At 45.1% G+C, this 27,351-nt stretch overlaps 1 protein-coding gene across 2 annotated transcripts in view; it reads left to right on the top strand.

The window, feature by feature from the left end:
- Positions 1-26,277, top strand: part of UBE2QL1 (ubiquitin conjugating enzyme E2 QL1) — a 32,621-nt gene extending 6,344 nt beyond the window's left edge. Inside the window, exons 2-3 of one of the 2 annotated variants that reach the window (XR_014794846.1) lie at positions 21,244-21,297; positions 24,926-25,037. Coding sequence is in view for 1 of the 2 variants with exons in the window: in XM_084881660.1 (XP_084737786.1) it covers positions 24,926-25,057 (132 nt within the window). In the remaining variant the exon portion in view is untranslated. Of the gene's footprint in view, positions 1-21,243; positions 21,298-24,925 lie in introns of both variants that reach the window. The other variant, XM_084881660.1, reaches the window with a different exon arrangement.
- Positions 26,278-27,351: the final 1,074 nt, after the last annotated feature.

Here is a 27,351-nt window from a genome sequence, read left to right as displayed (position 1 = left end):
AGTGCAGCTTGGAACAGACAGATGGATTCCCCTTTAGAGGGCGGTTGGAGAACCTAGAGCACAAACGGGGATAATCCCAGGTGAGTGACACGTGTGTTCACTCAGAGTGGACGTGAGGGGGTTCTGTGAGTCACTGTGTGGTTTGTTCTGTGCCGCGAGGAGGTAGTGGAGAGATTTACCCACCATGATGACTCTGCAGCTTGAGGTATCCAGGTGCTTGGCTGTTCGGAAGAAAAAATAGCTTGTTCTGCTATCAAGTAGGACAGGCAGGAGGACACAGACAGGACTCTGCATCCTAAAATAGTCCCACGCCAACCTGGCGGCCAGCAGCTCTGCTCTCTGGCGCTGCTCCTCCCCAGGCTGGTGGGACAGTTACTAATAGCAGGGCCTTGCTTTGCCCTGAGTTGCCGACTTCTGAGAATCTAAACTTGCCAGAAGAGAATGTAAAAATGCATTTCTGTTTGCTCTTATGATTTATATTAGGGGTGTGGGAGGATTTTTTTTTGTTTGTTTGTTTGCTTTTTGTTTTTAAGGAACAGCACAGTTTGTTTCATGGAAAGTGCCACTATGAACAGAGTTAAAATTCAATTTAAAGTCTGAGAGCCACAACCCATTGTGTTCCTTCTCAGCCCCGGGAACAGGTGTGTGTGGATTCAGAAAGGCAGCCTCGGACATCATTTGGGGATGGCTGATTTTATTTATTTATTAAAGCAGCCACTAACAGTGGTCTCTTTGAGCCATATTTCAAAACTGAGGCCTAGTTTTCCACTGTGTTGATAAGGTAGGGAGAAGGAGGATGGGTGACAGGTGTAACTCCTTTCCCCTCAGTCAGTGGTTCTCGCCTGGTGCTAAGCCAGGTGCCCTGGGGAGTGTTTAAATGATCCAATACCTGGGCCCTACTCTCAGAGAGTCAGACTCCTGGGTCTAGGATCAGGCCTGGGAGAGGCTTGTTGGAAAAGCTCCTCTGTGATTCTATGGGGAGATAAGGATGGAAAAAGCCACACTGGACCAGTAATTCTTCATCATTTCCAGTTCCACCATCTGGGATGTGGCCTCCCACAGCAGCTGTGGCAGGGAGCCTCAGGTGGTGGTGGGTATAATCAACACCCCTACCTTCCCCTCTCCACCTTAATTAGACTCGCTGTCCTCTGTCAACCCTGATGGAGCCCCCTTGAAGTCCTGCCATCATAAAACCAAGTCCTTCCTCCCTGGACAGTATGCATAGATCAAAACAGGTGCGAACCCTGCAAAAGGACATGTGCTCAAGACAGATCACTGGCTCTTCGTTAGACACAGCTGGGAAGACTGGAGTACAGACCACCCAGAACTATGGATAGTCAGCTCATTCACATGGCAAGGAATGGGGTGCCTGCCATGTGTCAGGCACTTGCTAGGCACACAGGGGTGAATAGACTCACGTAAAGTGCCTGACACAGAGAACTGACTACCCTGTGGGGATAACACAAACCCATTCCTATGTCTTTGACACAGCAGGCAGCTTCACAGTTACAGTTTGCTCGGTATCCGGGTAAGTGCCCATTCGTTGAATATATGTGGGTGTGTGTACACGGGCTTTGGGAGAGGTGGGAACCTGGGGTCAGCAGCATCTTCAAACTTTTGTATGACTCTCCCAGAGGGAAACCTCTACTGACAGGTGGGTGGGACTTGACTCTACCATTGAGGGCTAGCCTATTTTCTCAACATTGTTTCATGCTAATAAATGGAAAGAACAGGCATTTCTCAAAATACGCGAAGCTCTCATAATAGCAGAAATGTTTCTAATAATGTCTACATTTTCCTACCAGAAAATCAGCAAACTAAGATAAGGTTTGTTTGTTTTTTCCTCATTGTCACACATTTCATTCATTCATTCCGCACCCATTTGCTGAGGGTCTGCCATGACTTGGGTACTATATCCACATAAGTGGCATTTCCAGGGTGTTCCTTCCCCATTCTGTGTGATATTTCATCCTCCTTTTGGCCATCTCCCTGGCTGGGTAAATTGCCAGGAGAAAGCAAGCGGAGATGAGCAGGAGGACCAACGACTGAGAAAGTCAGGGGACAAAGCAGATCTGAGACCAATCATGTGGCAAAGAACTAAAAGAGGAGGATAGGACCTGAGAACCAAAAAAGGTTGTTTCCCCCCCGGCAGGCCTAGATGTGGTCAGGGAGAGGATTAACGGATGCTTCCTTCCATGTTTGTCAAGTCCAGCTTTTCCTGCCCACCCTTTACTCTGACTCAGTGGATACTTGTGACCTGCTGCTTGGATTCCTGCACTGCCCCTATCCAGTCACCCTTCCCACCCTCCCTGCTGCCACCTTTCTGGTTCCTCTAAAATGCAGACATGGCATTCTTATACCCTTGATAGTGACACTTAGAGCATAGAGCTCAAGTCTCTGATGATGCCCACCCATAGGGGCACTCTTCTATTCCGTGGCCCCACGAAGGTCCCTCTGCCACCAGCCCCTTTCAGCCATAGAATACCCACACTAGCTGGTTCTCTCCACCCCTGCTTAACTCACAGATGTGCCCCCACCAGAAAGCACTTTCTCCCCATACACCAGGGGCGTCCTTGGTCATTCTTCAAAACCCTGCTGAGATGCTCAAATCCCTCTGCAAACAGCCCCTCACCACTCATGCAATAGAGCAATGGCTCCCTCCTCTGAACCACCTCTGCATTTTCTGGAAGGCTTTCATTTCTAGGCTTATCCTGGTAGTTAATATTTACATATTTAAATGGTACTTCCCCTTCCCCTCAAATAATGCCTGACATGCCCTGTGTGCCGAATAAACGTCTGTCTCAAGATGGCTAGTCTGAGCAGATGCCCCATCCCTTAGCTTTGACCCCTCTAACCATGCAGCATCAGATTGTGAACGTGAATCAGATCCCATGCAAAATGCTTTATGGATCACTTGGTTAAATCCTTGCAACAGCCTATGAGAGGGGCGCTGTCGTTATTCCCATCTTACAGAGGAGGAAACTGAGGCATGTCCGAAGCACATGGCTAGTTAAGAGCAGAGCTGAGTCTCCATGAGACAGTCCAGTGCCGGAGCCACCTGGTGCTATGAGCCGAGGGAATGACAAGTGGAAGCCACCCCACCAAGTAGCATGTGCAGCTTGGCTGTTCCCAGGGGTCCCAATGCCCTTAGGGGAGATTTGGCAACGATATTGTTCTTGGTTTTGCCACAGCACCCACAGAGAAAGAGATAATGTATCCATCAAATCTAACACACAGTACTGAATTATCAGCAAAGTAGGACAACTAGAATAGTCCAAACTCACCATAAATTATTATACCTATTATGTGAAATGCAAGAATGTTTTAATTCTTTCAAGCTGTAGGAGAAAGATAATTATTGCTGCTTTATTTCTTTGATACACAAAAGGGAAAGGCATTTTAAAGGTTCTGAAAATAACTCGAGAAAAATGCTTTTTGAACACAATGGCTACATTGGTAAAAATCACTCTGAAGAAATTACTTCTTTAAAAATAATTTCTGTAAAATGAATACTAATTCTCTGTCACAATATTTGGCAAGCATTCTCAATATTTTTTAAAGAGTTCTTTGATGAGAGAGATAAGGAAAAACTGTTACAATGGATTAGATTACACTTAAAGTTGCAATGTATTCAATTCACTTAGAAATTGGAGGACAAAAGTCCCAGACAAATATTGTTAAGAGGGTGCTTGCCGTTTTTTATCTTGAAATTTAGATATTTTCAAATATCAGAATTGATTATACATCCTATATAATAAAAGCATAATATGCTAAGTGGCAGGTCATCTGGTTGACATAAACTGACCACTAGGGGGTAGATGCTCCAACTGGTTGGTTAGCTTGTTGCTGGGTCTGGTGGATCAGGACTGAGTGAGATGGGCCAGACATGCCCTGGAGTCCTCCCGGTGTCCCTCCCTGACTTGCCAACCCCTTGGATCCCTCCCTGGCCCCAATCATGCACCAGTGAGGTCGCTTAGCCTAACCTGTGCCCTCACACAATTCGGGACCCCTCAGGGGATGTCAGAGAGCCAGTTTTGGCCCAATCCTGCAGACCAGGCTGAGGGACCCCATTGGTGCACAAATTCATGCACCAGGCCTCTAGTTGGTTATAATAACAATTATTACTATTATGTAAAGTTGGACATAATTATTAGAACAATTATTTTTGCCTTACCAATACATATGAATTAGGGTGATTTTTGTGTGTCAAGCTGGGCACCCACTTTGCTTCCACCAGTCAGGAATGGAATGTCCTTTTACAAAATAAATATGAACTGCTGCAAGGATTTATCTGTGCCGAGGTCTTTCACCGTTAATGACACACCCTACTCCACTCTGTTTCCAGCCAGGGAAAAGATTTTTTATTGATGTCAGAGAGAAGGGAGAGGGAGAGAAAGATAAAAACATCAATGATGAGAGAGAATTATTGATTTGCTGCCTCCTGTATGCCCCTTCCTAGGGATCAAACCTGCAATCATGTGCCCTGACCAGAAATTGAACCATGACCTCCTGGTTCACAGGTTCCACCCTCAACCATTGAGCCGTGCCAGCTGGGATCATCATAATTTCTTTAATCTCACTTTGTGACAAGGGGACTGTTTCTCAGGGAAGCTTCTTCTGCAGCCCATGTGTGAGGGAGAACTTGTCCCTGGGGTCAAAGACACCCTCCAGCCTGGCCTTGGAAGGAAGAGCTGCGTGTAGGGCCCTCTGAGGAAAGAAAGACCTGTTTCCAATCTGAAAATGGCCTAAATCTAACGCAGATGAGCTGCTCAGGGTGGTCGCTGCCATCCCAACCCTCACAGACCTGCTTGTTTTGCCTTTGATCAGTTTTATAATGTAGATTTTGGAAAATCTTAGCTCATAAAAGACAATTTCTCTAACTGTAGGCTCAACCAATGAAATTACATAAAGCTTAAAGGAAATAATTCTAATTCGTAAATAAAGCTAATCTAATAAAAGGTGACTTTGAACACTGCTGGATTGGATTAGGGTGATTTATTTTTAGTAATTTTACTTAAAAGAGGATCCTGGCATCTGCCTTTTCATAGATAAGAGAGAAGGAGGCCTCTTGTCGGTTATTCTCGAAGATCAGTCAGAAAGGAGCAGGAGACCCCAGAACCCCTCCTGCCATGTCTGGCCCCCACAAGGTCAAGTGGAGGCCTGCATAGCTTCTAAGCATCTGGATACCTGTGGGCTTCTCCTCAGAATAATGTTTTTAAATGCATAAGATAAAATCCACAGGATTTCAAAGGAAATGTAGTTATAGTAGTTCTCTCTTATTCACGGTTGTAGTCAACCTCAGTCTAAAATATCACATGGAAAATTCCAGGAACGCACAATGCGTAAGTTTTAAATTGTACGCCATTTTGAGTAGCACGATGCAATCTTACTCCATCCCACTCCGTCACACCTGGAACGTGAACCATCTCTTCGTCTTCAGTCTCCACACTAGGGATGCTCCTGCCTGTTAGTCACTTACTACCCGTCTTGATTATCAGTTAGATAGGCTGTTCCAGTACCACAGTGCTTGCCTCCCTTCTCGTAATAGCTAATTAGGGTCTTGGACATGGGCCCCTCATCTAGGGTAAGGCGAGCAACTAGATGTCTCCAGCATTTTTTCTACATCTTAGGACTCAAATGGGTGGAATGACATTCTCACAACCAGAGGAAACGGTATACTGCTCATTGATCCTCTAAGATTTTTGTGCTGTTTTTGTTGTATTCACAGTGATTTTTCCATAGTTTAGCAATATTAAAATCTGAAATTCAGCATCTGAGATCATTGAGGCGTGAACAAACTGTCCCCATTGTTTCTCAGCCTGCTGTGCAGATCATTCTAAGAAGGGATGTTATCATCTATGTAGAAGAGAGTCTATAACAGTATCTAAATCCATGGGTGGTGTTGCCATAACTACTGCTTTAGGCCTGTAATGTTTTTAGCATCATAGTCACCAAATAGAAACAGATCTAAGCGGCATTGCTCAGGTTGTTTTTCACAGTTATTTGTGTCTCTTTCCTGCAGGCTAATTACTTAGCTGTCATCGAATCTTATGGTTGAGATCATTTCAGTTGCCCAATCCAAAGAGAAATATTACAGGCCCTCAAGTCACAACTATGCCTCAACCATATACCACTTGGAGTCTCCAGCTGGATCTCCCTTTTGATAACTGAGTGGGCTTAGTTGGAAAGGATGAACCCAGCAGGCTGTGTTAGTTAGCACCTCACTCTATTGCCTTTGAGGGGCCAGTGGACTGCACAAGAGCAGGTGACTATAATTTAACCCTTTCAGGCCTGTTAAAAGGTGATAGATGGTCCCACCAAGACTCTGGCCAGAAAACCCTCAGGGAGTTCAGAATGTGGTCTTGGTCCACACCCAACCAGGAAAGACACCCGAGGCCCAGGACTGAAAACCCAAATGTGGGAGGAAGCTTATGAAGGACACAGCCAGCAAGCAAATCTAAGAGGCTTGGGTCTGGGTGGAGAAAGGAGTGAGGATTCTGCCAGCAGGTGCCAGCCAAGGGCCTGGGACTGAGACAGGCTGGTGAGAACAAGTCAGACCCCCATCCCAGAGCAAAGCTTGCATTCACAAAGCACTTGCACATGCATGGCTTTCTGGAGGCCCAAGACAGGGAAGCATGCCGGCATGCCGAGCAAGGCGGCTTGCACACGGGGGATGAGGCAACTGTCTGCTTCGTGAGTTCCTGCCAGTAATATTATTGAACCCGTCCACGACATCACTAGTAGGAATGAGAGGCTGAGATAATCTCCAAGGGGCATCTTCTTCCCTCTGTATAGTCTCATATTGTAGCATCAGCAAGCAGTTGCCAAGTCTGAGAGACCATTGAGTAGAGTGTCTGCCACGAAGGGCTGGGTGAGCATGTTACAGGATTCAGGATGTAAGAGATGGCCCTTGCTCAGCTTGCATTCAGGACAGGATACATCTTATCCATATTCCTGTGGATGGTCTCCATAAATTCGATGGAAACTTCCACACTGTACCATTAAGTTAAGTTGCCCCCAGAACATTGAGGGAAATGTTAAGAAGGCCACCCAACTGAAGAGGGTCCGACCACACAACGTGCAGCAGCGGCAAACACTGGACACCAAGTTTTGTGGTGTAGAAACTAAAGCAGTTTATCGGCAAGGCACCAAGCCAGGCGAATAGGAAGCTATCCCTTAAAACCTGAACTCCTGCTGATTTTTAATAAAAGATGTTCAAATGCAAAGATTGAGGGTTAAGGATTAGGGTCTCAGGTGATGCTGACTGGTTAGTTCTTGTGTAAGCTTCAGTGGTTTTCCTTAGTCCGATTAATTCAGTTCCTGACATCATCTTGTCTAGAGCCCTCATCACTGGTCGGTGATCTAACTGGACTTAGGAACCGGGATTCTGCAAAACATCTCATGATCATGTGTCAGTGATGTTATCTTTAAAGCCGAAGGCAGAGACTAAACATCTGGTGACCACTGTTATTGTTTAAGCTATTGTTGCTTTGTGCTTAAGTAGCTACATTTTTTTTTCTTCTATTATCTCAAGCAAAGTATACTTTTAAACATTTTTGGAATGTGGGTTATAGACAGGCCTTCAGGACACGACCAACATACTTTCTTAGTCCTTCACTATAAGCTATTTGACAACCAAAGCAATTAAAACATTTAATTGAAGCCTATACCTACATTTCTAGATCTAATGCCTACACATGTTTACTGCTGATTGTCAGTTTCAAGATCTTTGCTACAAGGAAATGCTTCTGACATTTTTGGCTTCTAAACCTACAGTGAAAAACTGCTATTTTGCCGAAACCGGTTTGGCTCAGTGGATAGAGCATCGGCCTGGGAACTGAAAGGTCCCGGGTTCGATTCCGGTCAAGGGCATGTACCTTGGTTGCGGGCACATCTCCAGTAGGGGGTGTGCAAGAGGCAGCTGATTGATGATTCTCTCTCATCGATGTTTCTAACTCTCTATCCCTCTCTCTTCCTCTCTGTAAAAAATCAATAAAATATATTTTTTTAAAAAGAAAAGAAAAACTGCTATTTTGTCATTTGTTTGGTCTTAAGAAGAATTATGCAGTGATATTAATTGGCCTTATAAGTCAAGTATAATTTGAGTGAGTGATAAAAGAATATTTCATAGGTAATCTTACCTTTTGAAACCATGAATCTCTAAATCATCCATTATTTGCAACTTAACATTTTCTATGTTATGTTATTTTTCTCTACATAATTACAGTGACTATTGGTCCCTTATACAATACACATTCCTCATTTTTTTCATCTCCTGCCATTCTCGTTCATTTCACTACTTTCAAGTAGTCTTCTAAGTCAGTAAGTCACACTATTGACCAGTAACTGGCATTTTTAAAATACTTCAGAATATCCTAGGTTTCACTCTGAGGTAGGGTGAGTAAATCTTTTAAAACTTTTATTCTTGAAAACCTTGAACATACAGAATATGCTAAGTTTATAATATAGTGATCCTAGAGAAAGTCTGGGGAGAGAACAGGGGTTTGATAGTGACTGGAAGGGAGAAGAAAGAGCCCCTTGAATAGATGGAGAGAAGCTTCGCATTTCCTCAGTAGAGGGCTTGGATAGGACACCCTCCATTTTTTCATGCTGCTATCGACTACAAATGTTGTCTTGTGTGTGGCTGATACCTCCTCCCACACTCTATGGACCTGGGACTATAGTCAGGCCACCAGGGACCAGGAGCCGGATATTGATCTGAATCCCTCGAAACCCAATCAGGCTTAATATTTGTGTTGTGATTTATTTATTTATTTATTTTTTACTGAGAGGAAGAGAGAGGGATAGAAAGTTAGAAACATCGATCAGCTGCCTCCTGCACACCCCCTACTGGGATGTGCCTGCAACCAAGGTACATGCCCTTGATCGGAATCGAACCTGGGACCTTTCAGTCCACAGGCCGACGCTCTATCCACTGAGCCAAACCGGTTTCGGCTTGTGTTGTGATTTTAAAGTTGAATTTATGTTCCAGAATATTCTAAACTTTTCATTTTTGTACAATCAAATATTAAGCAGAGTTGGGAAAAGCAGACAAACTGCACACATTTGCCAGTAAACCCAGGTTTTCGTGTGCTTTATTGAGCCACAATAACATTTGGCATTCCCTTGCCATTCAGAGTAAATTCTCTTCCCAATATACTGTGGTTTTAAGTTCTGCAATAGGAACAAGGAAGCTACAAAAGGTCTAAAATCCTGCAGGAGACAAAAATTCCAAAGTCAGGGTGGTGAGATCATAGCTGTCATCGAATGTTCTGGTGGAGATCGTTTCAGTTGTCACATTCTCTTGTAGCCTCTACTCCTTGGAACTTTATGTTTTCCATCTCATCAATGGAAAAGAACGGGAAACAAGATCCCAGTCAGTCCCCATGGACCTTTTCGGCACACACATTCCATTGGTTTGTTTGCTTGTAAGGTATTGAAGGTCTCTATCAGAAGTAGCTGATTTTAGTGTTACATGGGTGAGGGTTCTTGGCCACTTCTGGCTGCCCTTCTAAGTTAGAATTGGACTGGGACAGTTATGAGGCCAGAGAGCAAATAGGGAGGCTCAGACAGAACTGGTGCAGGCAGATCCGGAAAGGTGCCCTTTATCCTGATGTCACCTGTGGGCACACTGCCCTAAGTACACACACACCACCTCAGGCAACCCCCAGTCAGATTTTAAATACTCTGACAATGTTTAGTAAATAGAGATTCCTTCTGACTTTGGTGCAAGCTGTTTTCTGCTCTGGGATTTTAAGCAGGTGCAGTCAGAGGGATTCAGAGTTCTGAAGGGCCACCAGTCCTGTGCCCTGAGGACGTCTCACCTCAAGTAGATTAATAATATCAACCTCATGTGCCACTTATGGGGGAGGGGGTCACAGAATCAGGCACTCTCTAAATGTAACTGCCTTTCTAGTTTTCTTAGATACAGTGAAGTGGCAGACAATAATTTGTGTCTGCATAGAGTGAATACTTTAATGTAACAGGAAACCAGAAAATTGGCAAAATATAACTCTCTAAGTTGCTAACTCACAACCTGCTTCCAGTGTCCTGGGGCTGAACAGGGGAGCCCATGGGAGATGCTGCACTGCCCCTTTAACAAGCACTTTGTGAGGTACGCTGGGATGCCTCTTATGCCCCTCATGACCCAGGACACAGCAGCTCCATGTCAGGGAGGCCACACCTGGAGGACTCCCAGCTTAATTCCTGCTTGAGAATCACTGCAGGAACCTAACACCAGTTCTGACACTACCGCATGAATCATGCTTGCACTTTAACCTGTATTTAACTTCAGTGAATGTGGAACCTTGAATCTTTTCCCCATTTTCAAATCTTTCTTTTTTTTCCCCTGTGCAGAGGATTTACCTAATACACCTTTGTCTTTTCTATGTATGTGTTTATCACCTTCCTGCTCACTACCAGCTGCCTCCCTCTGCTGTTCAGGGCCTGAAGTAGCCTTCCTCCCCATCCTCCCCTCTGCCCTCCATCCTCCCCTCTTCCCCCCATCCTCCTCTCAGCTACGCATCCACACCTCTACTCCCAATCCTCTTCTCTTTCCCCCTTCTTCACCTCTGCTCCCCATCCTCCCCTCTTTTCCCTGTCATCCCCTCTAATCCTGATTCTTGTTCTTGATCATCCTCTCTGCCCCCCCCCATTCTCTCCTCTTCTCCCTGTCCTCCCCTCTGCTCTTCCATCCTCAACTATGCCCCATTCTTTTTTCTACTCCCTGTTAGCCCCTCTGCTCCTCTTATTAACTCCCCCTTCTGGTCCCTGGACAGTAGGGAGGCAGAAGGTAGTGAGTGCTCTGACTATGACTAGGGAGATCAGCTCTCAGGATCTTGGCAGCAGGTCTGCCATTTCCCTCTCTTCCCCAATTATTCTTCTGTAAACTGAAACAAGAGTCCCTCTGCCTGGTATCCTGGTGAGAATTTAGTGAGCTGCTGTGGGGAGATTTTAGCTGCCCCTTTAGCACCCCAAGACCAAGCCCCCAATTGGAATCCCACCCACCAGATCTATCTCCAGGTCACATTCTACTTGTAGCCTCTGTTCCTCCCTCTGCCCAGGCTCCCTGTGCAATCCCAGAGCACTCTGCTTTCAGCTTGCTCTGGCATGTGCTTCCTCTTGGAAGCTGTGCTGTGTCTCTGCACCCAGCTGGGCTAGATGTTCCTCACAGGGGGAACAACTCCCTGTAACGGAAATCAAGGTCCAACTGCCTGCCACCAAGAAACCCAACTCGTGAGACAGGTGCTGGTTAAAAGGAAAGAGGTTTATTCAAGTGCAGGTGACCCGAGAAGATGGGGGACTCTTGTTGCAAAGCCCATCTAGCATCTCTGTACAGGCAGAGGTTTTTATAGGGAGGGAAAGGTAAAGCAGAACAAAAAGATGACAGGAAGGGGCTAGGGACACACAAGACAGTGTCGTTGCTGGTCCCAATATAATATTTAATGTCTGCATACAGGAATTGGTCAGTGCTAGCCAAATCCCTGCAGTTGGGTGATCCTCAAGCCCATTTCCTGTATCAGCTGGAAACTGGGACTTCTGATGCCTGCAATATGTTAATAAGGAAGCCATTAGTGTGTGAGTGCCTTTTAATGGTTAGTCAAATCAGAGTAGTATAGAGTTTTTATCCCCTGTCACAAACCCAGAGGAGGAGCAATTTGTTGGGACTCTGGGTAGGCAAGCATTTGGGGCTTGCAGGAACTAGCCCCGACCAAGCACTCCACAGATATTATAGAGTAAAATTGAGTTGATGACTTTCAGGTACCGCAAGGTCATGAATCATCAAAGAAAAATTATGGGTGTTGAATGCACTGTAATTGCAGTGTCGAGAAAGTGGACATTTTTAGCAACAAAATGACACTGGGTCAAAAAGTCAGGCATTGTCTAGTTGTCACTGAGTGCCAAAATAATTTCACCTCTGGCACCATGTGCATCCCATGTGACTTGAATTTATCTAAACACTGAATTCATTGATCATATTTTAGTAAATATGAGAATTGGTGTTATGAGTTTTTGTTTTAAATCATGTGCCCTGAAAATGTTCTGTTACTATTTTCCAGAAAATAAATGAGGTGGACCCTGGGTGGAAGCTTGTGTTCAGAGTCCAAGAGATAGTGAGTTCGGGTCCCTGCTCCCTGCGCCCAGCTCACCAATCAACATGTTAGGATTTGGCACTTATTTTGTCATTTCAGCATGAAGGGTGTTTTTTTTAAAGAATTTGTCTATAAGCATCTTCTTTTTGGTTTCTTGGTGGTCTTATATTAATTGGAGGTTTCTATGCTACTGTGTTCTCCTCTCAGTCTTCCTCTCTCCCTTCCCCACATTTCTTCTCTCTCTCCCCTTCCTTCCTTCCCCTCCCCCCTCCCTCTCTCTCATCTCCTTCCTTCCATCAGTCATCTGTGGCTTTTCTTATTGGAGCCTGAATTTGCCTGTACTACTATTGGAAGGCTGCTGGGATCACAAGGTTATACAGACTGGTACTTTAAGCAACAGAAATTCATTTTCTCACAGTTCTGGAGGCTGGAATTCCAGGATTTAAGGTGTTCGCAGGGTTGGTTCCTTCTGAGGCATTTCTCCTTGGATTGTAGACAGTCATCTGTCCTCACAAAGTCTTCCCTATGCTTGTCTGTGTCCTGATCTCTTCTTATAAGGACAACCAGTCAATTCAGATTAGGACCCCAATGACTTCATTTTTCTTAAATGATATTTGTAAAGACACGTATCTTCAAATACAGTCAAATTTGGAGGTGCTGGAGATTAGGATATCATCATATAAAAACTAGGAAACACTATTCAACCAAAAATAGTACCCTTTTCCCCCAAAACACATCTTAATTTAGATTATTTTCTTTTCCTCTTGTGACTTTGATCTTAGAATTCACATCTTCCCGTCATTGTCCTGAGGCCTGGTCCCTTGACTCCTGTTGCCTCCAGATCCCTGAGAAACTGAACTTCTCTCCATCTCCTCAGCCCCCTTTCCCTCCTGCAGCCTTCCTCTTCGTGAGCTTTAAGTTTTTCAGAATTGTTGTTTCTTATGGTACCTTTGTTTTTCTTAGCTTTCCCAGAATTTCCTATTTATTTTTTCCCAGTAATAATAATTACCTTTCTTTTTCGCTCTCCCTTTTTTATTTCCACTAAAGGATTTCTCCTGGTTTTGTTTGCTGTGGGCTTTTCCCGTTGCTTTAAGCAAAACTTTTGAGAAGGGCTCCCTTCATCTTTTCTGGCATTCGCTTTTGTGTACCTGGTGACATTTTTTTTTCTCGTGGTATTTATACTCTGTGCTCTACTCCAAGCCACACCCCTGAATTTGGCCAAGGTTGCCGAAAATACGCTTTTCTCCTTTCTTTCCAGCCTTTACTGTCTCAAATATCCCTGTCCACACAGGATTAGTCACTTGTCCTGTTGTTTCTCTCTGGTTCAGTATTTTTCTCTCCTCTGCTTCGACCAGGATTCTGTGTCTGCTTTTTCCTCTCAGAGTCATCTCAGCCCTTGGAGCATGTGGCTGAGAAAATGGACACTGTCATTGATCTGGTGGCCTGCAGAGAAAGAAGACTTTGAGCAAAACCAGGGTGCAAAGGAAGTGGACTGGGGTAGGCAGGGTAGACATTCCAGGTGAACTAAAAGGGAGAAAGGATGTTTGGTTGATGATTATTTAAAACAAAACAGTTTGAGGTTTGGTGATCCCAGAAACCTTCACTTGTGGACTGACTGAGATCAAAATTATTGTGAATATGTTTTAATCTAATTGGTTTTTTATCCAAAGTTATTTTTATCAATTTCATGCCCTTCCCAAATTCAGATGTAGGATGCTTTCTGAAAGCCCTTAATTCCATTTGTATGCTAATTTTACTCATTAATTTATATTACATCAGAAAACAATTCTTATTTGGTAATTTTACTGATCAAACTGTTTAAACCAAGCACTTAAGAGTTTGGTGATAGATCAGATTCATCACAAGGTTTATTGAAAACAATTTTGTTCACCTATTTGCATTTTGCATGCATTATTACTTTACTCAGGAGTAGAGGAACTCATTAAAATATCCCCAAATATCTCAACCATATTTCAACCTAGACCTGAGAACAGGCTAGCACAGTCCTGCATGATGGTTCCTGGAGGAACCTAACATAATGTGTAAGCACCTCCATCCCCCTCCTCCCAGCTCCGTGGACTCCTCTTCAGAATTTAAGCTCACTTTAATCTATTTTTTCTCTGTGCATCTTAAACTGTAGTCCATCTTAAACCCTCCCTCCTGTCTCCTGTCTTCTTGGAACCTTGAACTAGAGCAAGGACTTGGTTTTACCACCAGCACTAACAGAGGACAGCAGTGCTGTTTGAGCCCTCCATGCCTCGCCTGTAGACGAAAGCTTAGCAGATGACATTCAGCATCTTATTTGTTGTTACTCTTCCTATTATAGCACAGTTATGAGCAGGGGCTCTGGAGCCAACTTTGTGAGTCAGATTCCAGCTCCACCACCCATCTGCTGTGTGAACTTGGGCACTTTAACTCCGTGCCTCTGGTTCCTCATCAGGAGTGAGGTTATGCCAGTTCCTCCCTGGTGAGGATTGAGCGCACTTACTAGTAAAGTCCCCTGAACATTGACTGGGACACACTTGATCTGTATTCTATTGTAAAGTATGTATTGTTTGAAGATTCCCAGTGATGTTTATAAAAATCATTGACTGAATTCATTTCTCTACTTATTAAAATTCTTAGTCAAAAAGAAAAAGTACTGTAGGAGCACCCTTATACAAATAATAGAGTTGAAATCAGAGCATCCCCAAAGTAATTACCTAAAAGTAATAATAGCCATCCCAGTTGCCTATAGAAAATCACTTTTTAATTTTTATTAGGTCAGTCAAAATCAGTCCCTCAGTTTGCTAAGCTTTTCAGTCAGAGACGAGAAACTTGAATTTAGAACCAACTTTTTTCCTTGATTACTATCATAAGATGGTTTTATGGTAACAGAACACCACCTTTTCCAGACACTTCCTCACCTCCTTGCTTTCTCAACACCGAGTAAGCTATTTCATGCCCTGCATCATCTTGTAAACAGGAAAAGCACATACTGGTTTCCCCCTGCACCAGAACCATCACCTGTGTGACACCAGCAAACGGCAAATTTGGGAGCAGGGGGTGATGCTGGGTAGCCCTGCAATGGTTGGAATCCTTCACTTTTATCCAGTTATTCATGGCATATGGCCAGATGGATTCCCCATGCTCAGAGTTCTTTATTTAACAAGAAACTAATGTAAGGTAGGTTCAGGGTGGAGGAGATTGGAAGGCAGGGAGTGTGGGAGCAAGAGGAGAGTCAGAAGAGATGGGTGTGATACGAGAGCAGTAACTCCAGCCATGGACCCAGAATGCTGACATGCTGTGATACATGCCCATGGTGCAGAAATGAGCTGACTTTCCGAGCATGTTATGGGTGCCGAATTTCACCACAAGACCCTCCAGAACATTGTTTTAAATGACACACTTCATTTTTAATGTAAGGTCCACTAAAATTGGTTGAGTTAGGACAAGCCATCACACCCCTGAAATGGCCCAAAATGTGGGGTGCCACCTGCTCAGGTGTGGGTGAGTGTCTGGAAATCTCCAGGGGAAACGGGTGCTGTCGTGATCAAGCTCTTTAGCTTCCCAACAGGTGCAGTCTAATGGCCCGCAGTGACAGAGGTGAAGTTGCCTCCTATTTCTGTGCAGAGCGGAGCCGCCCCCAGCAGCCAGCACCCTGGCACCTCATTAGCGCCTCATTAGCAGCTGTTGCACAAAACCACCAAAAGTGTGTTCTCAAGCAAATGTAGCAGGCACTGTCAAGTTTACTACAAGGTGTTTGTTATTCAACGTTTTCAGCACGTAGAGGGCGAGTTTTCCCTCAGGGGGAGCATCCCTTTTGAAGACTGTCCTGCTGGGCTGGTTCTGCTGGGCTGGCATTGCTGCCCTGAGGAGCTTGTGGGAGGGTGACGGGGCATTGATTCCTTATCGGATGGTCCAATGAAGCCGAAACTCTCGAATTGGGGGGCGGGGGGGGGGGGGTGGTATTGAAAGTGTCACAGCATTCCTCAAGTGTGCCAAATCAGCCCCAAACTTAGGACAGTTTTTATGAACGTGACACAGGAAGCAGAGATGCTCAGTGAACGCATAACCTGTAGCAGGAGATCCTTTTAGGTTCTTTTCATCCTTGGAGTGACCTTCGGTCACATGCAATGTGCATTGCCCACTTGCTAATTAGATTCCTCAGCAGGAAAACATACTTTGGATTTGTAAAGCCAAGCCACCTTGTCTCTGCTGGACACTGGTTGCCACCAATAATGATTTGCTTTCACAGGGCAGAAGTGGCCCCTTCTTAGGGGAAAGAGAAGTGAAAACCAGTGCCCCGAACTCCAAGGACTCAGAAATCCCTGTCTCCACCCATCCTCACCCGAGTGCCCTAACCCATGAGCTCTGGGACCACCAGTTTACATCAGTGCTGAAGGGCCATGGTCACATGAGGGTGCCCCGTTCCCTGGGAGGACAGGGCCAGCGGGATAGACCCCCACACCTCTCACACACCTATTAGCCCCCCCACAGCCTTCTGCCTCAGACTAATTGGACATCTGCCCATCTCCTGTGCATCTTCACACGACCTCCGTGTACCCACCGAGCCTCACAAACAGAACTTGGCTCCAGTCTGTGGATCCTCCAGTCAGACTGATATAGGAGGATCTGCCATTTAGGCCAAGTTCATGGTTTCAGCCTGATGCATCCTGATGCATCACACTCACACCCTCACCATGGAGATGGCCTGCTAAGGTTTGCTGCAAGTGTAGTGGGCGTAGGTGGGGAATTTGTGAGAAGCTACCCACTTTCTGCCCCCCAATACAGGTGTGACTGGCATTCCTGATGACAACCACCTCCACCTTTGAAATCCAAAGAACTGGCTTCTGCCAGCAAGTCTCTGACTGAGGGGCTCTTGGTGAGGTTTCAGACTTTGAGGAAGTGGTAGGATAGAAAGTTGGGTGAGCTTTGTTCAAAATAGGGAGGTGAAAGGAAAACTCTTCAGGGGAGTCGGGGGAAAGGTGATGAGTTTTATCCTGACAGTCTCCACTCAGAAGCAACAGTGGCTGACCTAGAGCAAGTGACTAGCAGGATGGGGACTGACATTTGGGATTGAGGTGGAGGCTGATGGTGAGAATTTCAGACATATGTGAACCAAAGATGGAGTGGACTGGTAACCTAGATTGTGTGGTTCTTTGGAGACAAACTAAGTGTTCAGGGCTGTTCTAGGAGGCTGCATCCAATCCCTCATAACAGTGAGTCCCATCTTTACTCAGCATTTCAAGGAGGACTAAGCTGAAGGCAGACCCTAACCCCCTCCTCAGACCTGTCCTACGTGAAAGGCAGGAATGGGACATCACCAGTGGCCAGAGGTGAAATTTCACATCCCTATGAGCATTGCTCTTTTGTAATCCATGTAGAGTCTTTGTTATTGCTGTGTTTTTATAGCAAAACAGACTCTTCTCAAAAGTAATATATATTTTAAAACATTTTTGCCCAAATCATAACATTTTTACATTTGGATTTTTCCAGAAAATATACCTTAAGACATCCAACGATTCCAAAATCTCATCAACCTTATTTATTCGATGTTGTAGAATTTTCTTTCCCACTTTAAAGTTGCCTTGTTAACTGTTGTGGTGGCGACTTTCTCTGTCATTGCAAGTCACACTGCTTGAGGGAGATCGTGAAGCTGTGAAATGTCGCCATAAATCGCCCAGACAGACATGGCTCCTAAAACCAGAAACCATCCTGAGGGGGAAAACACGATGCTGATGTTACCCTGGTTCTCTGCAAAAATCTTGTGTTGCTTCTTGATGCAATTTTTCCACATCAACCCAGTTTGGGGTAATTTTGTCAAACTCATGAAGTCCCTGCTAGCAGAGGCAGAGGTGGACTTTTCCGAACCCAGGAGGAGACATCTGGAATTAGCTCATTAGTAGAAAACCCGGAAGGTGTGGCTGTTTTGCACTACAGAGGTGTCTTAGCTGTGGAAACGGAAGACGGTGTCCTTGGCTTGGCCTGTCACAAGAAGCTTCCTTTGCCTTCTGCATCTAGCAAAAATGGAACCATGGATTGCCGGTGGTCCGCAGGCTCAGGGACTGTGAGTGGAGGAGCATCTCATGAGGTAGGCCCCTCTGCTCCGACCACTCCGGAACCAGAGTCCAGGAGGAACCACTCAGGAACCACACCTGGGGCAGAGAGACCAGGCTCTCGGGGTAGAAGCAGATGCAATGCACGGATCAGCTCAGGGCTAAACAAGCTCTGTGGTGAATGTGGGATGGAGGCCTCCAGGTTGAAAAGAGGGTGCAGAGGGCTAGAGGGCATTCCGTGACCTTGACTCATCCTCCATCCAGGGCAGGGGGTAGAGTAGGGGAAGAAAGAAAAGCAAGGGCTGTCAGTATTTGTGAATGGTCAGTATCTCATTTTTCTTCTCTTTCTTCTGAGACCCTTGTCCATGTTTCTGAGAGCCAGCTGGGCCTTGGGTACGGAGTGTGGTCTTCCGCCCTGCGCTGGCATCCTGTGTGACTTAGGGCACGTCCTTGAGCTCTCTGTGTCTGTCTCTTCGTCCATAAATCAAAGTTGATGAAAGCACAGCCCACTTGGTGGGGTTTCAGGGATGTTTTAATGAGTGTGTTCGAGCCCCATCCTGGCACCCAGCAAGCGCTAGACAGAGCCACGAGCGCCTTTAATAAGTAGGTCTGGCTGTCACTTCCTGAGCTCCAGTGCCGCTAATGAAACCCACTGGGACCCAGCTGCCTCCGCAGAAGTATAAGTATCCGTGGAATCTCCAAAGAAATATTTTTGAAATGAGTATTGCTATTTAAATTTTTAGCAAAAACTTCCTTTTTCTCTGCTTGTTTCTTCCAAGGAAATACGATATATCTCAAAACAGAATTAATAATTGCTAGAACATTCTGCAAAATGTAGAGGGAAGAGATCCTTATCTTTCACAAGCATCAAAAATATCCATGAACTGTGTCTCTGGTGCTGTCAGTGGCTTGAGGGTTTTTTATGGTAATATTGAATATTATCCAAGTTCTTCTGAAGCTGATGCTGGCTTTGTCATCCTGAGAGTTTCACAAATTTAAGAGCAAATATCTGAAGACGTTTATTACCTAATACTTGGGAAAATGTTTTAGAGACTTTAATAGAGAGCCTGTGGTTACATAATATTTCTCAATGGATAATTCTAGAATGTTCCACTAAGGCAACATTTCTTCTTGAGTGAAATGGCTTTGCATCTTGGCATTTTTCTGATGAGAGTCATTGCCACTGGAGAGCTGGGCTATGGCCCTTCTAGTGCAAGGAGCTGGGAACTGGCCAGTTGCACTCATACATTCATTCATTCATTCATTCATTCACTTATAGCCACCACCCACCAGGCCCTGGCTAAGCCATGTGCATTTCACTCATCTGCTGTCACCTGGTGTCTCTAGCAATACACACAAGGTCTGCTGGGTGGCAGGCACTTAAACCTGTAGGAAATAGAGGTTACTGTCTTGGGACATCTTTATTATTAAGCTGCACTTTTCTAAAGGACCAAATTTTTCATTAATGTGCAGAGGTTGCTTAAAAAGATAAGGTCGAGAAGAGTTTATAAAGTTCTGATTTTATTATAAAGCAAGCAAGTATCACATTTCCTGCTAAGGGCTGGCACCAGTGATTTTCGGGCACTGACCTGGCACCCAGCACTCAGCCCCCCATCTGTATCCTCCCTGGCTCCCCTTGCCTGCCCAGCCCCTGTACCCATGGCTCTGCTTCTCCTCTTGCATGACCCACTCCCTTCTCCCCCTACCCCCACTTCTCCCCAGTTCCCTTTCTGGAGCATCTCCTCAGGCAGTATCACCTGAAAGCTGCCCTGTGTCACTGGTTGCACCACCACCTTGCCTGCTTGCCACCCTACACACCAGGTCAGTGATTGCTCCTTGTCCAAAGGCTCACCCCATACCCCAGTGGGTGCATGGTTCAGATGTGGAGACCAAGGTGCAGAGAGAGCTACTTGCTCTAAGCCCGTAGCTAGAGAGCAGAATGGAGGCACAATCCCTTGCCTCTCCCTTTGTGGGCCCTCAAGTCATGTCCATCTCGCATGATGTGAGAGTTCCAAGCACTGCACAGAACCATGAGAATATAAATTTCTATTGTTTGAAGTCACACACTATGACACTATTTCTACTGCCCCGGAAACTACTGTGCATCCTATTCCTGCTTCCTCCCTCTCTCTCCTCCCACGAGCACTGGACACAAATGCTTGGAGCTCCTCCTGGCTCCCTGCTTTCTGGCTGGATTATTCCACTTGACCTTTGAACCCAACTCCTGAACAGCCTCCTCCAGGTAGTCTGCCTAGCCTGAAAGGAGCCCAACATGCGTTTGCAACCCACATAACAGGGGTTAGAGTTTATGATTGCCATTAGACTAACAATTACACTTTCTAAGAGAGTGAAAACAAATAGCTATTCTGCATTTCAGCCCAGGAAATGAGTGAAGGAATTTCAAAACTTCACATGAATTGTCTGAAATTTTATTTTTAAAGGAGCAGAAGGCTGTAATTCATAGGTAATAACACACAAAAATGCCACTAAGGTGTTTGCTAAGAAAAAACAAACAGGAAGAAGAATCTAATCAAGGGAGAAATATAGAATGAATGCATTTGTTTAAATGGACATTATTTAAAAGGTTGAGAAATTAGCCACAAGATTCCAAACATTGGACTTGCCTAAAGACATTTTTGTGACCAAATAAACCAAGTCATAATATTTAAACAAAAAAAGAAATTTATTTATACCCTGATTGGTTTGTCTCAGTGGATAGATTGTCGGCCTGCAGACTCAAGGATCCCAGGTTTGATTCCAGTCAAGGGCATATACCTTGGTTGCAAGCGCATCCCCAGTGGGGAAGGGGTGTGCAGGAGGCAGCTGATTAATGTTTCTCTCTCATCAATGTTTCTAGCTCTCTCTCCTTCTCCCTTCCTCTCTGTAAAAACATCAATAATATGTATTTTTTAAAGAATTTTTTTGTATTTTTATCAAAAGGAAATAATGCTACTAACTTTTCCAAAAAAGAAGACCCTCTGATAGTTTTTTAAAATGCAGTATTTATTGTGTTTACCCTGTGTCTGGCACTGTGCCCAGCATATCATGTGCTTTAACTTAAGTCTTTATAAAAATCCAGTGTCATATAATACTATTATATGCTTATTTTACAGTAACTCGCCCAAGGTCACACCCCAGGAAGTATTGGAGCAGGGATTTGAAGCCAGGTCTGTTGAATTCTGCATCCCCCACACCCACACTCATACTCATACCGCGCGCACGCGCACACACACACACATACACACACATATACTCTGTGCCCTAGCTTTACCAAGTGTCTGCCCATCATTCTCTAAATATAGCTGGCTATTTCAACCTCTGCTTTGGGACCCCTTACCCACACCACTAGGGCCTGGTAAACATCTACCCACACATATTTCAAGACTCACCTCAAATGTCATTAGACATAGAAATCATTCTGGATGCACAGACAACTGACACTACCCTTCTCCCCACCTTTTCCTTTCTTTCTCCCCACGGTAGACTTTCTCTCCACACCCTTCCCCTCCCCTCAGCTGTATGAGAACCAGACTCATTCCCACCTTGGACAGTGCTACAGTCCCAGTAACCAACACAGTGCCTAATGGGGAAGACTTGTAGCAATTATTTGCTAAACAGAGAATGATCTGACTCCTCCTTGCTCTGGACCATCTGTTTTGTTTTTTAAATGTATTTGTATTGATTTCAGAGATAAAGGGAGAGGGAGTGAGAGATAGAAACATCAACGATGAGAGAGAATCACCAATCTGCTGACTCCTACACACCCCCCACTGGGGATCAAGCCTGCAACCCGGGCATGTGCTCCTGACCAGAATCGAACCCAGGACCCCGAGTCCACAGGCCAATAATCTATCCACTGGGCCAAACTGGCTAGGGCTGGCCCGTCTTTATTCTGTACATCAGTGGTTCTTATTCAGGGGTGATTTCAAGGGGACACTTGACAATGTTTAGACATTGTCATATCTCAAGGAGTGCTGTAGCATCTAGTGTGTGGAGGTCAGAGGTGCTGCTAAGCATCTTACAATGCACACCATAGCCTGCTCCCTCATCCACATGAAAGAATTCTCCAGCCTATAACAGACATCAACAATACTGAGGCTGAGCAGCTCTGATCTACCCTTCTGTCTCAGCACTTGTGACATACGCAATTCACTCACCATGATGGATCTAGGCTTTCAAGGGTAGGATCGCTTTGTCTTTTAAACCCCCAACATGATGGGTGGGTGGGTGGATGGTTGGATGGATGGATGGATGAATGAATGAATGAATGAATGAGAGAAATGCAGAAGGGACAGAGCCAGACAGAAATTCAGTGTGCACACTGGGGTAATGAAAACCCTGTAAGATAATGGCTGAACTGAGGGCCTGAGTTTGGGGAAACTTATTACCTGTGTAGAAATGTTTTCATGTTGACCATTGTGATCAGCCCCCAAAGAAGGTCAAACCAAAGCACCAACTTATGGCTTTGTTTGACAGATGCAACCCCAGAGAGCTGTATTCTCATTAGCACCGTTCTGCACCCATATTATGCTGAGATTCTTCAGATTTCTACGTTGTTCATAATTTTATGTTTACAGTCTGTGGCTCAGAAGAGTCTTTACTGATCTAACCTCCTAATGACAACAGGATCACAGTGGATTGAGTAATTGTAACATCCAGGTCTTTCAGCATTAAATACAAGTATGTTTTTTTTTTTAAATAAATTATTTTAACAAAAATGTGCAGAATAGACTCTGGTTATTACGGGTAGTTAAATGGAATCAGACAAGGGAGAAATATGTATGTTATGAGAATAAGGAAAATAGTTCTTAATTAACTGTATATACTTAAAAATTCTCAAAGTATTTCCAAGTTCAGTATCTTATCTGACATTCTGAGTGATACTGTGGAGTGTTGTCCCCACTTTATAGAGGAAAATACAAAGTGTCAGAGCAGTGAGGATGGGGGTTTCCTCAAAGTCCAGATTCCAGGAGACTGGACCCTGCCAGTAAGAATGGGAACCAGTTCAACAGCAGCATGGCCAGGGGACGTCAGGGGCCCTGGATGGATGGAGTGGTCCTCCCCTTCCTGGCTCAGTGGGCACCTCATGGGCATTTCAGCAAAAAGCTCAGCCACCCTGGCAGAGCCAGGAAATGCAAATGGTCATTTTCAAGTTCAGTGTTTCATTGGATGACACTCAAATAGCCAATCAGTGGAGGGCAGGCAATCTATGAAAACATATCTGTTAACTGTGATGGGGGGTGTAGGAAACGAGAGGAGAGCAGAGTTCTTTGTAACAGCTGAGTGCAGTGAAGGCGTGGAGACCTCCGACTAGCTGACAGCAGGCGCTGTCTCCTGTTTGCTGAATAGACTGGGCACTGACACTTGATGTTCATAATTCTTTCCAGGAAGACAAGGCCACAAAGAGTGGTCTGTTCATTGGGGTTTGTCTGTTGTTATTTGTGTAACAATTGGGACTTTCACAGACAATAGGCAGTGTATGTGTTCATCCAAAAGCCAACAGAACATTTCAAGATTATCATAAACCTGCATTTGACTGCTTTTAGTTCAGGATTCTCAAATTATACAATAAATTTTCAGTCTTATAGAAAAAATCCTAGAGGTGATTAGAATGTTAGTTTCATGGGGGGGAAAAATATTTGCTCTTACTCATGCAGAAATTTATGCTGATATTCCTAAAAGTTGCATTTGCATATGTTTAATGAAGTAACTTTGGACTTTGATCTCAGCCCATGATAATGACTACAAATGTATTAGCTTTGTCTGGTCCCCTTTTATCAAGTGTAAGTATACCACATAAGCAACAGAGGGAATCATAAAATTAAAACTAGGAGTCATGTCCTGGTGAGATATAAGGAAGTTTCTAGAAGTCCATACGTAGCAGTGTCCAGTCTTCCTTCACCCTTTTAGCAGCTCACTTGAAGTTAACCAACCAGCAAATTAGAAGAAGTTTATGGTAGTATGCATGGGGAATAGTATGCCTGCACTTGCCCGTGGAGGAAACTCAGCCAAGTCTTTCTAGAGTGTTTCCACCCTAGCAACAAATGCACGCATGAGACACTGAGAAAGGCCAGCAGGTCTTCAGGGGGGTGCTAAGGGAAGTCAAGTGCAAGGAAATGTGCCCAAGATAATACTCCCTGTGTCCCCACCCATCTCCCAAGTTTGTGTGAGGAATCACTGGCCCTTTACCCCTTCACTGGGGACTTGGGGACAGACCCCCACAACCACCACCAGCGGCTTCCCAGCGGCATGACATGAGAAATCCACTGAGTGCTCCCGAGCTTGAATTTCAAAAGTCAGATGTTTAAAATGTGTGTGTGAATATGTAAATATGTTCATGTATATATAAACATAGAAATCTCTACTCTTAGTGAAGAGGAACTGAAAGGTATCATTAAAGCTATCTTTGGTGGGAGAAAAGGAAGTTAGTGCGATATCTGCCTGGGAGAGGGCACGCTGGGTCCTGCAGGGGTGCACTTGGATAAAGCTGGCCCTCCGGCTCAGGAACTGGTGGAGGATACTTTCCGGTGTCTTGGGAGGAGCATCTGTGGAAGAAGCCAGTGCCCGGGCTTTTGAAGACAGCAGCCCCCTGCCTCTCCCCTGCCCCAGAAGCTTGCCAGCCGCTGGACCCCTCCATCCACCTTGTACCAAAGCTGTAATGCTCCATATCTCTCCTTGTATCTCACCAATTCAGGCATTAGGAAGGACCACAACTTGGCCGGTTTTAACAAAGATGGTGGTAAAAACAGGTTTCCTGCCGGGGTTCTAACCTGGTTTCTCTTCCCTCTCACACAGGGGCGCATCTGTAGAAAGGCGGGCAAGTCAAAAAAGTCCTTCAGTCGCAAGGAAGCAGAAGCCACCTTTAAGAGTTTGGTGAAGACACATGAAAAGTACGGCTGGGTCACCCCACCTGTCTCCGATGGCTGATGTTTGCAGCGAGGCCTCCCCACACTCAAGACACCCGCCATCTCCTCCTCCACGCTGAGCATCCTCCATCCTTTCTTACTCCAGCGGAACTGAATCCTGAATGCCAAGGAGACATTTAAGTTATTTATGAACAGATGTGTTTACAGAGAGAAAGAGGGAAGCGAAAGCTGTTCGGGATTAAGTTTCGATCATAAATGAATGATCATCTCGAAGTCACTTTAGAACAAATGTTGAGCTGGTGACATTTCCCGGCCCACCTGCCCCTCCACCTGGTCCCATTGCCCTTAGCTTCTTTCCATAACAGCAGCTCCAAAGAGCAGGCAGGAAACTCGACGCCCGCGGCTTGACCCATTTTCGTGTCCGTGGCGCTGCTCATATTCCCCAGGAGCGCCCTGCACCGCCGGTCCATGCTCGCTGTGCCCTCCATCTCTCTCTCTCTCCCTGGCAGGACAGCGTCACTTAAAGATGTGTCTTTCCATGGCCCCCTGTGACAACATGTAGACCTCATTCGTGCTATGACCTTTGGCTCATGAAAACAAAAGTTTAATATCGCCAGGTTCTAGTGATTTCACATAACTGCCCTCTTTCTTGGTTCAGATGTGCGCTCTGTGCTGGTGGGGTGGTGGCCACAGAGAAGCCAGCGCCCTTAGGTGACAGGCAGGGCTGTAGGGCCTAAACGGGGCACACAACCTTGCAGACGCCAGGTGTACACACCCTGGGGCGCAGAGCAAAGGGTGGGGGCGTGGGGACAGTCTCTTCCGATATCCTGAGACGCTCCTCCGACAGCCGGCTTCTGTTCCTGTCTTCTCTCTGCTGGTCAACCCACCACCAAAAAAGGAAAGACAGTTTTCCACCCACGGAAGTCATCAGACTCATTTTATCATGTGTGCTAGTGACAGGGAATGCCAGAACTGCCAAAGGATACCAAGTGATCATATGACGACTTGCATGACCGGGTTTAATTCTTCACCCTGTAGTCACTTGTGTGTCCCCCCCCCTGAGGCTGGGGTGCGTGAGCACCCCGCTGTGATATAAACTTCGTGTTATTTAATCTCCCCACAGTTTCATTTCTGTCCTCTGTTAAGTTACTTAGAACCTTCTAAGGAATTCCATGAGATGAAGAAATACTGTTTATAATCATACGCAGGAAGAGGAAAAATATTCACCCCAAGTGGAAAAATCTTACTGGACACATTTGAAATAAAATCATGCATACCTGACACACTGCCTCAGGAATCCAGTCATTGTGGGCCGCGCTTCTATTTCAAATATTTAATCTATCTGAACTATTTTAATATTTCAAAAACCGCACATAGCACAACAGCCATCTGCAGTGAGAGATAGGAGATGGGTTATAGGAACCCGGAGTCTTTGCAAAAGGATTAAAATGGTCCCCAGAAGCAACGAGGGAGATAGCTAGAAACTGGCACATAGAGGGATGATTTGGCCAAACTTGGATGTTGCCAATTATATTTAACCACTCTGAGGGAAGAAAAATCATTCTTCAGCCAGCCTTGGCTACTCTGGGAACTGCCTGCTTTGTCCAAAATTGTCAGAAATCTAACCTCGCTTCACAGGACAGGAATGGAGTCCTCTCAACACAATTGGCCACTCACCAAACCTTCCTTTTATTGTTGTTTGTTTTTGTTTTTGCTGTTTTGTGTGTGTTTTTTACCACATTTTTATGTGCCCCCTAAACACATGCAGCTCTGTTCGGCCAAAACAGCAGTGTATTGAGAATGCCTGACCTCCTGCTCAAGTTCCCTCCAAGTAACAATAGTCACGAAATTCGATGACAATGCACTTTAAGCATTCATTCATCTGATCCTCCACAGAGGAATTCTCCATTCTGGAAACCTGACATTTAGCGGGTGGTTTGGGACCCTTGGTTACTCATTGTAATCGAACCACACTGTGTAGACATTAAAGAGGACAGAAAAAGGTTTTCAGGGAAGCACCTGAGTTCATTTCTTTCCAGATAGTTTCCTCTTTAATGTGAAATTAAAGGTGACTTCCTTTAAGGAACCATATGCATTATTTGGAGATATTTCTATCTGTCCAAAGCTGGGTCACCTCAGTGCTATTAGCTTGTGGAAGAATTTGTGCATATTGTTTCAGGAGATGCCAACCTTGAGGAGATAGGAAATCAAATGGTCACTTTACTTGCTTGGCCTCAGTTCCCTCCACTGTAAACTCATGCAAAGTTGATGTGAGAATTGGCTACACAATGAGGGAAGGAGCTTGAGAAACCCAAAATTGTCATATATACTTTACACTGGTGTTGGGAAGTTTAC

The sequence above is a fragment of the Pipistrellus hanaki genome (genome assembly GCF_964339955.1).
Source record: "Pipistrellus hanaki genome assembly, chromosome: 4".
Classification (NCBI taxonomy): Eukaryota; Metazoa; Chordata; class Mammalia; order Chiroptera; family Vespertilionidae; genus Pipistrellus; species Pipistrellus hanaki.
The sequence above is the reverse complement of the archived record's forward strand: the minus strand, read 5'-3'. Positions and strand labels throughout refer to the sequence as shown.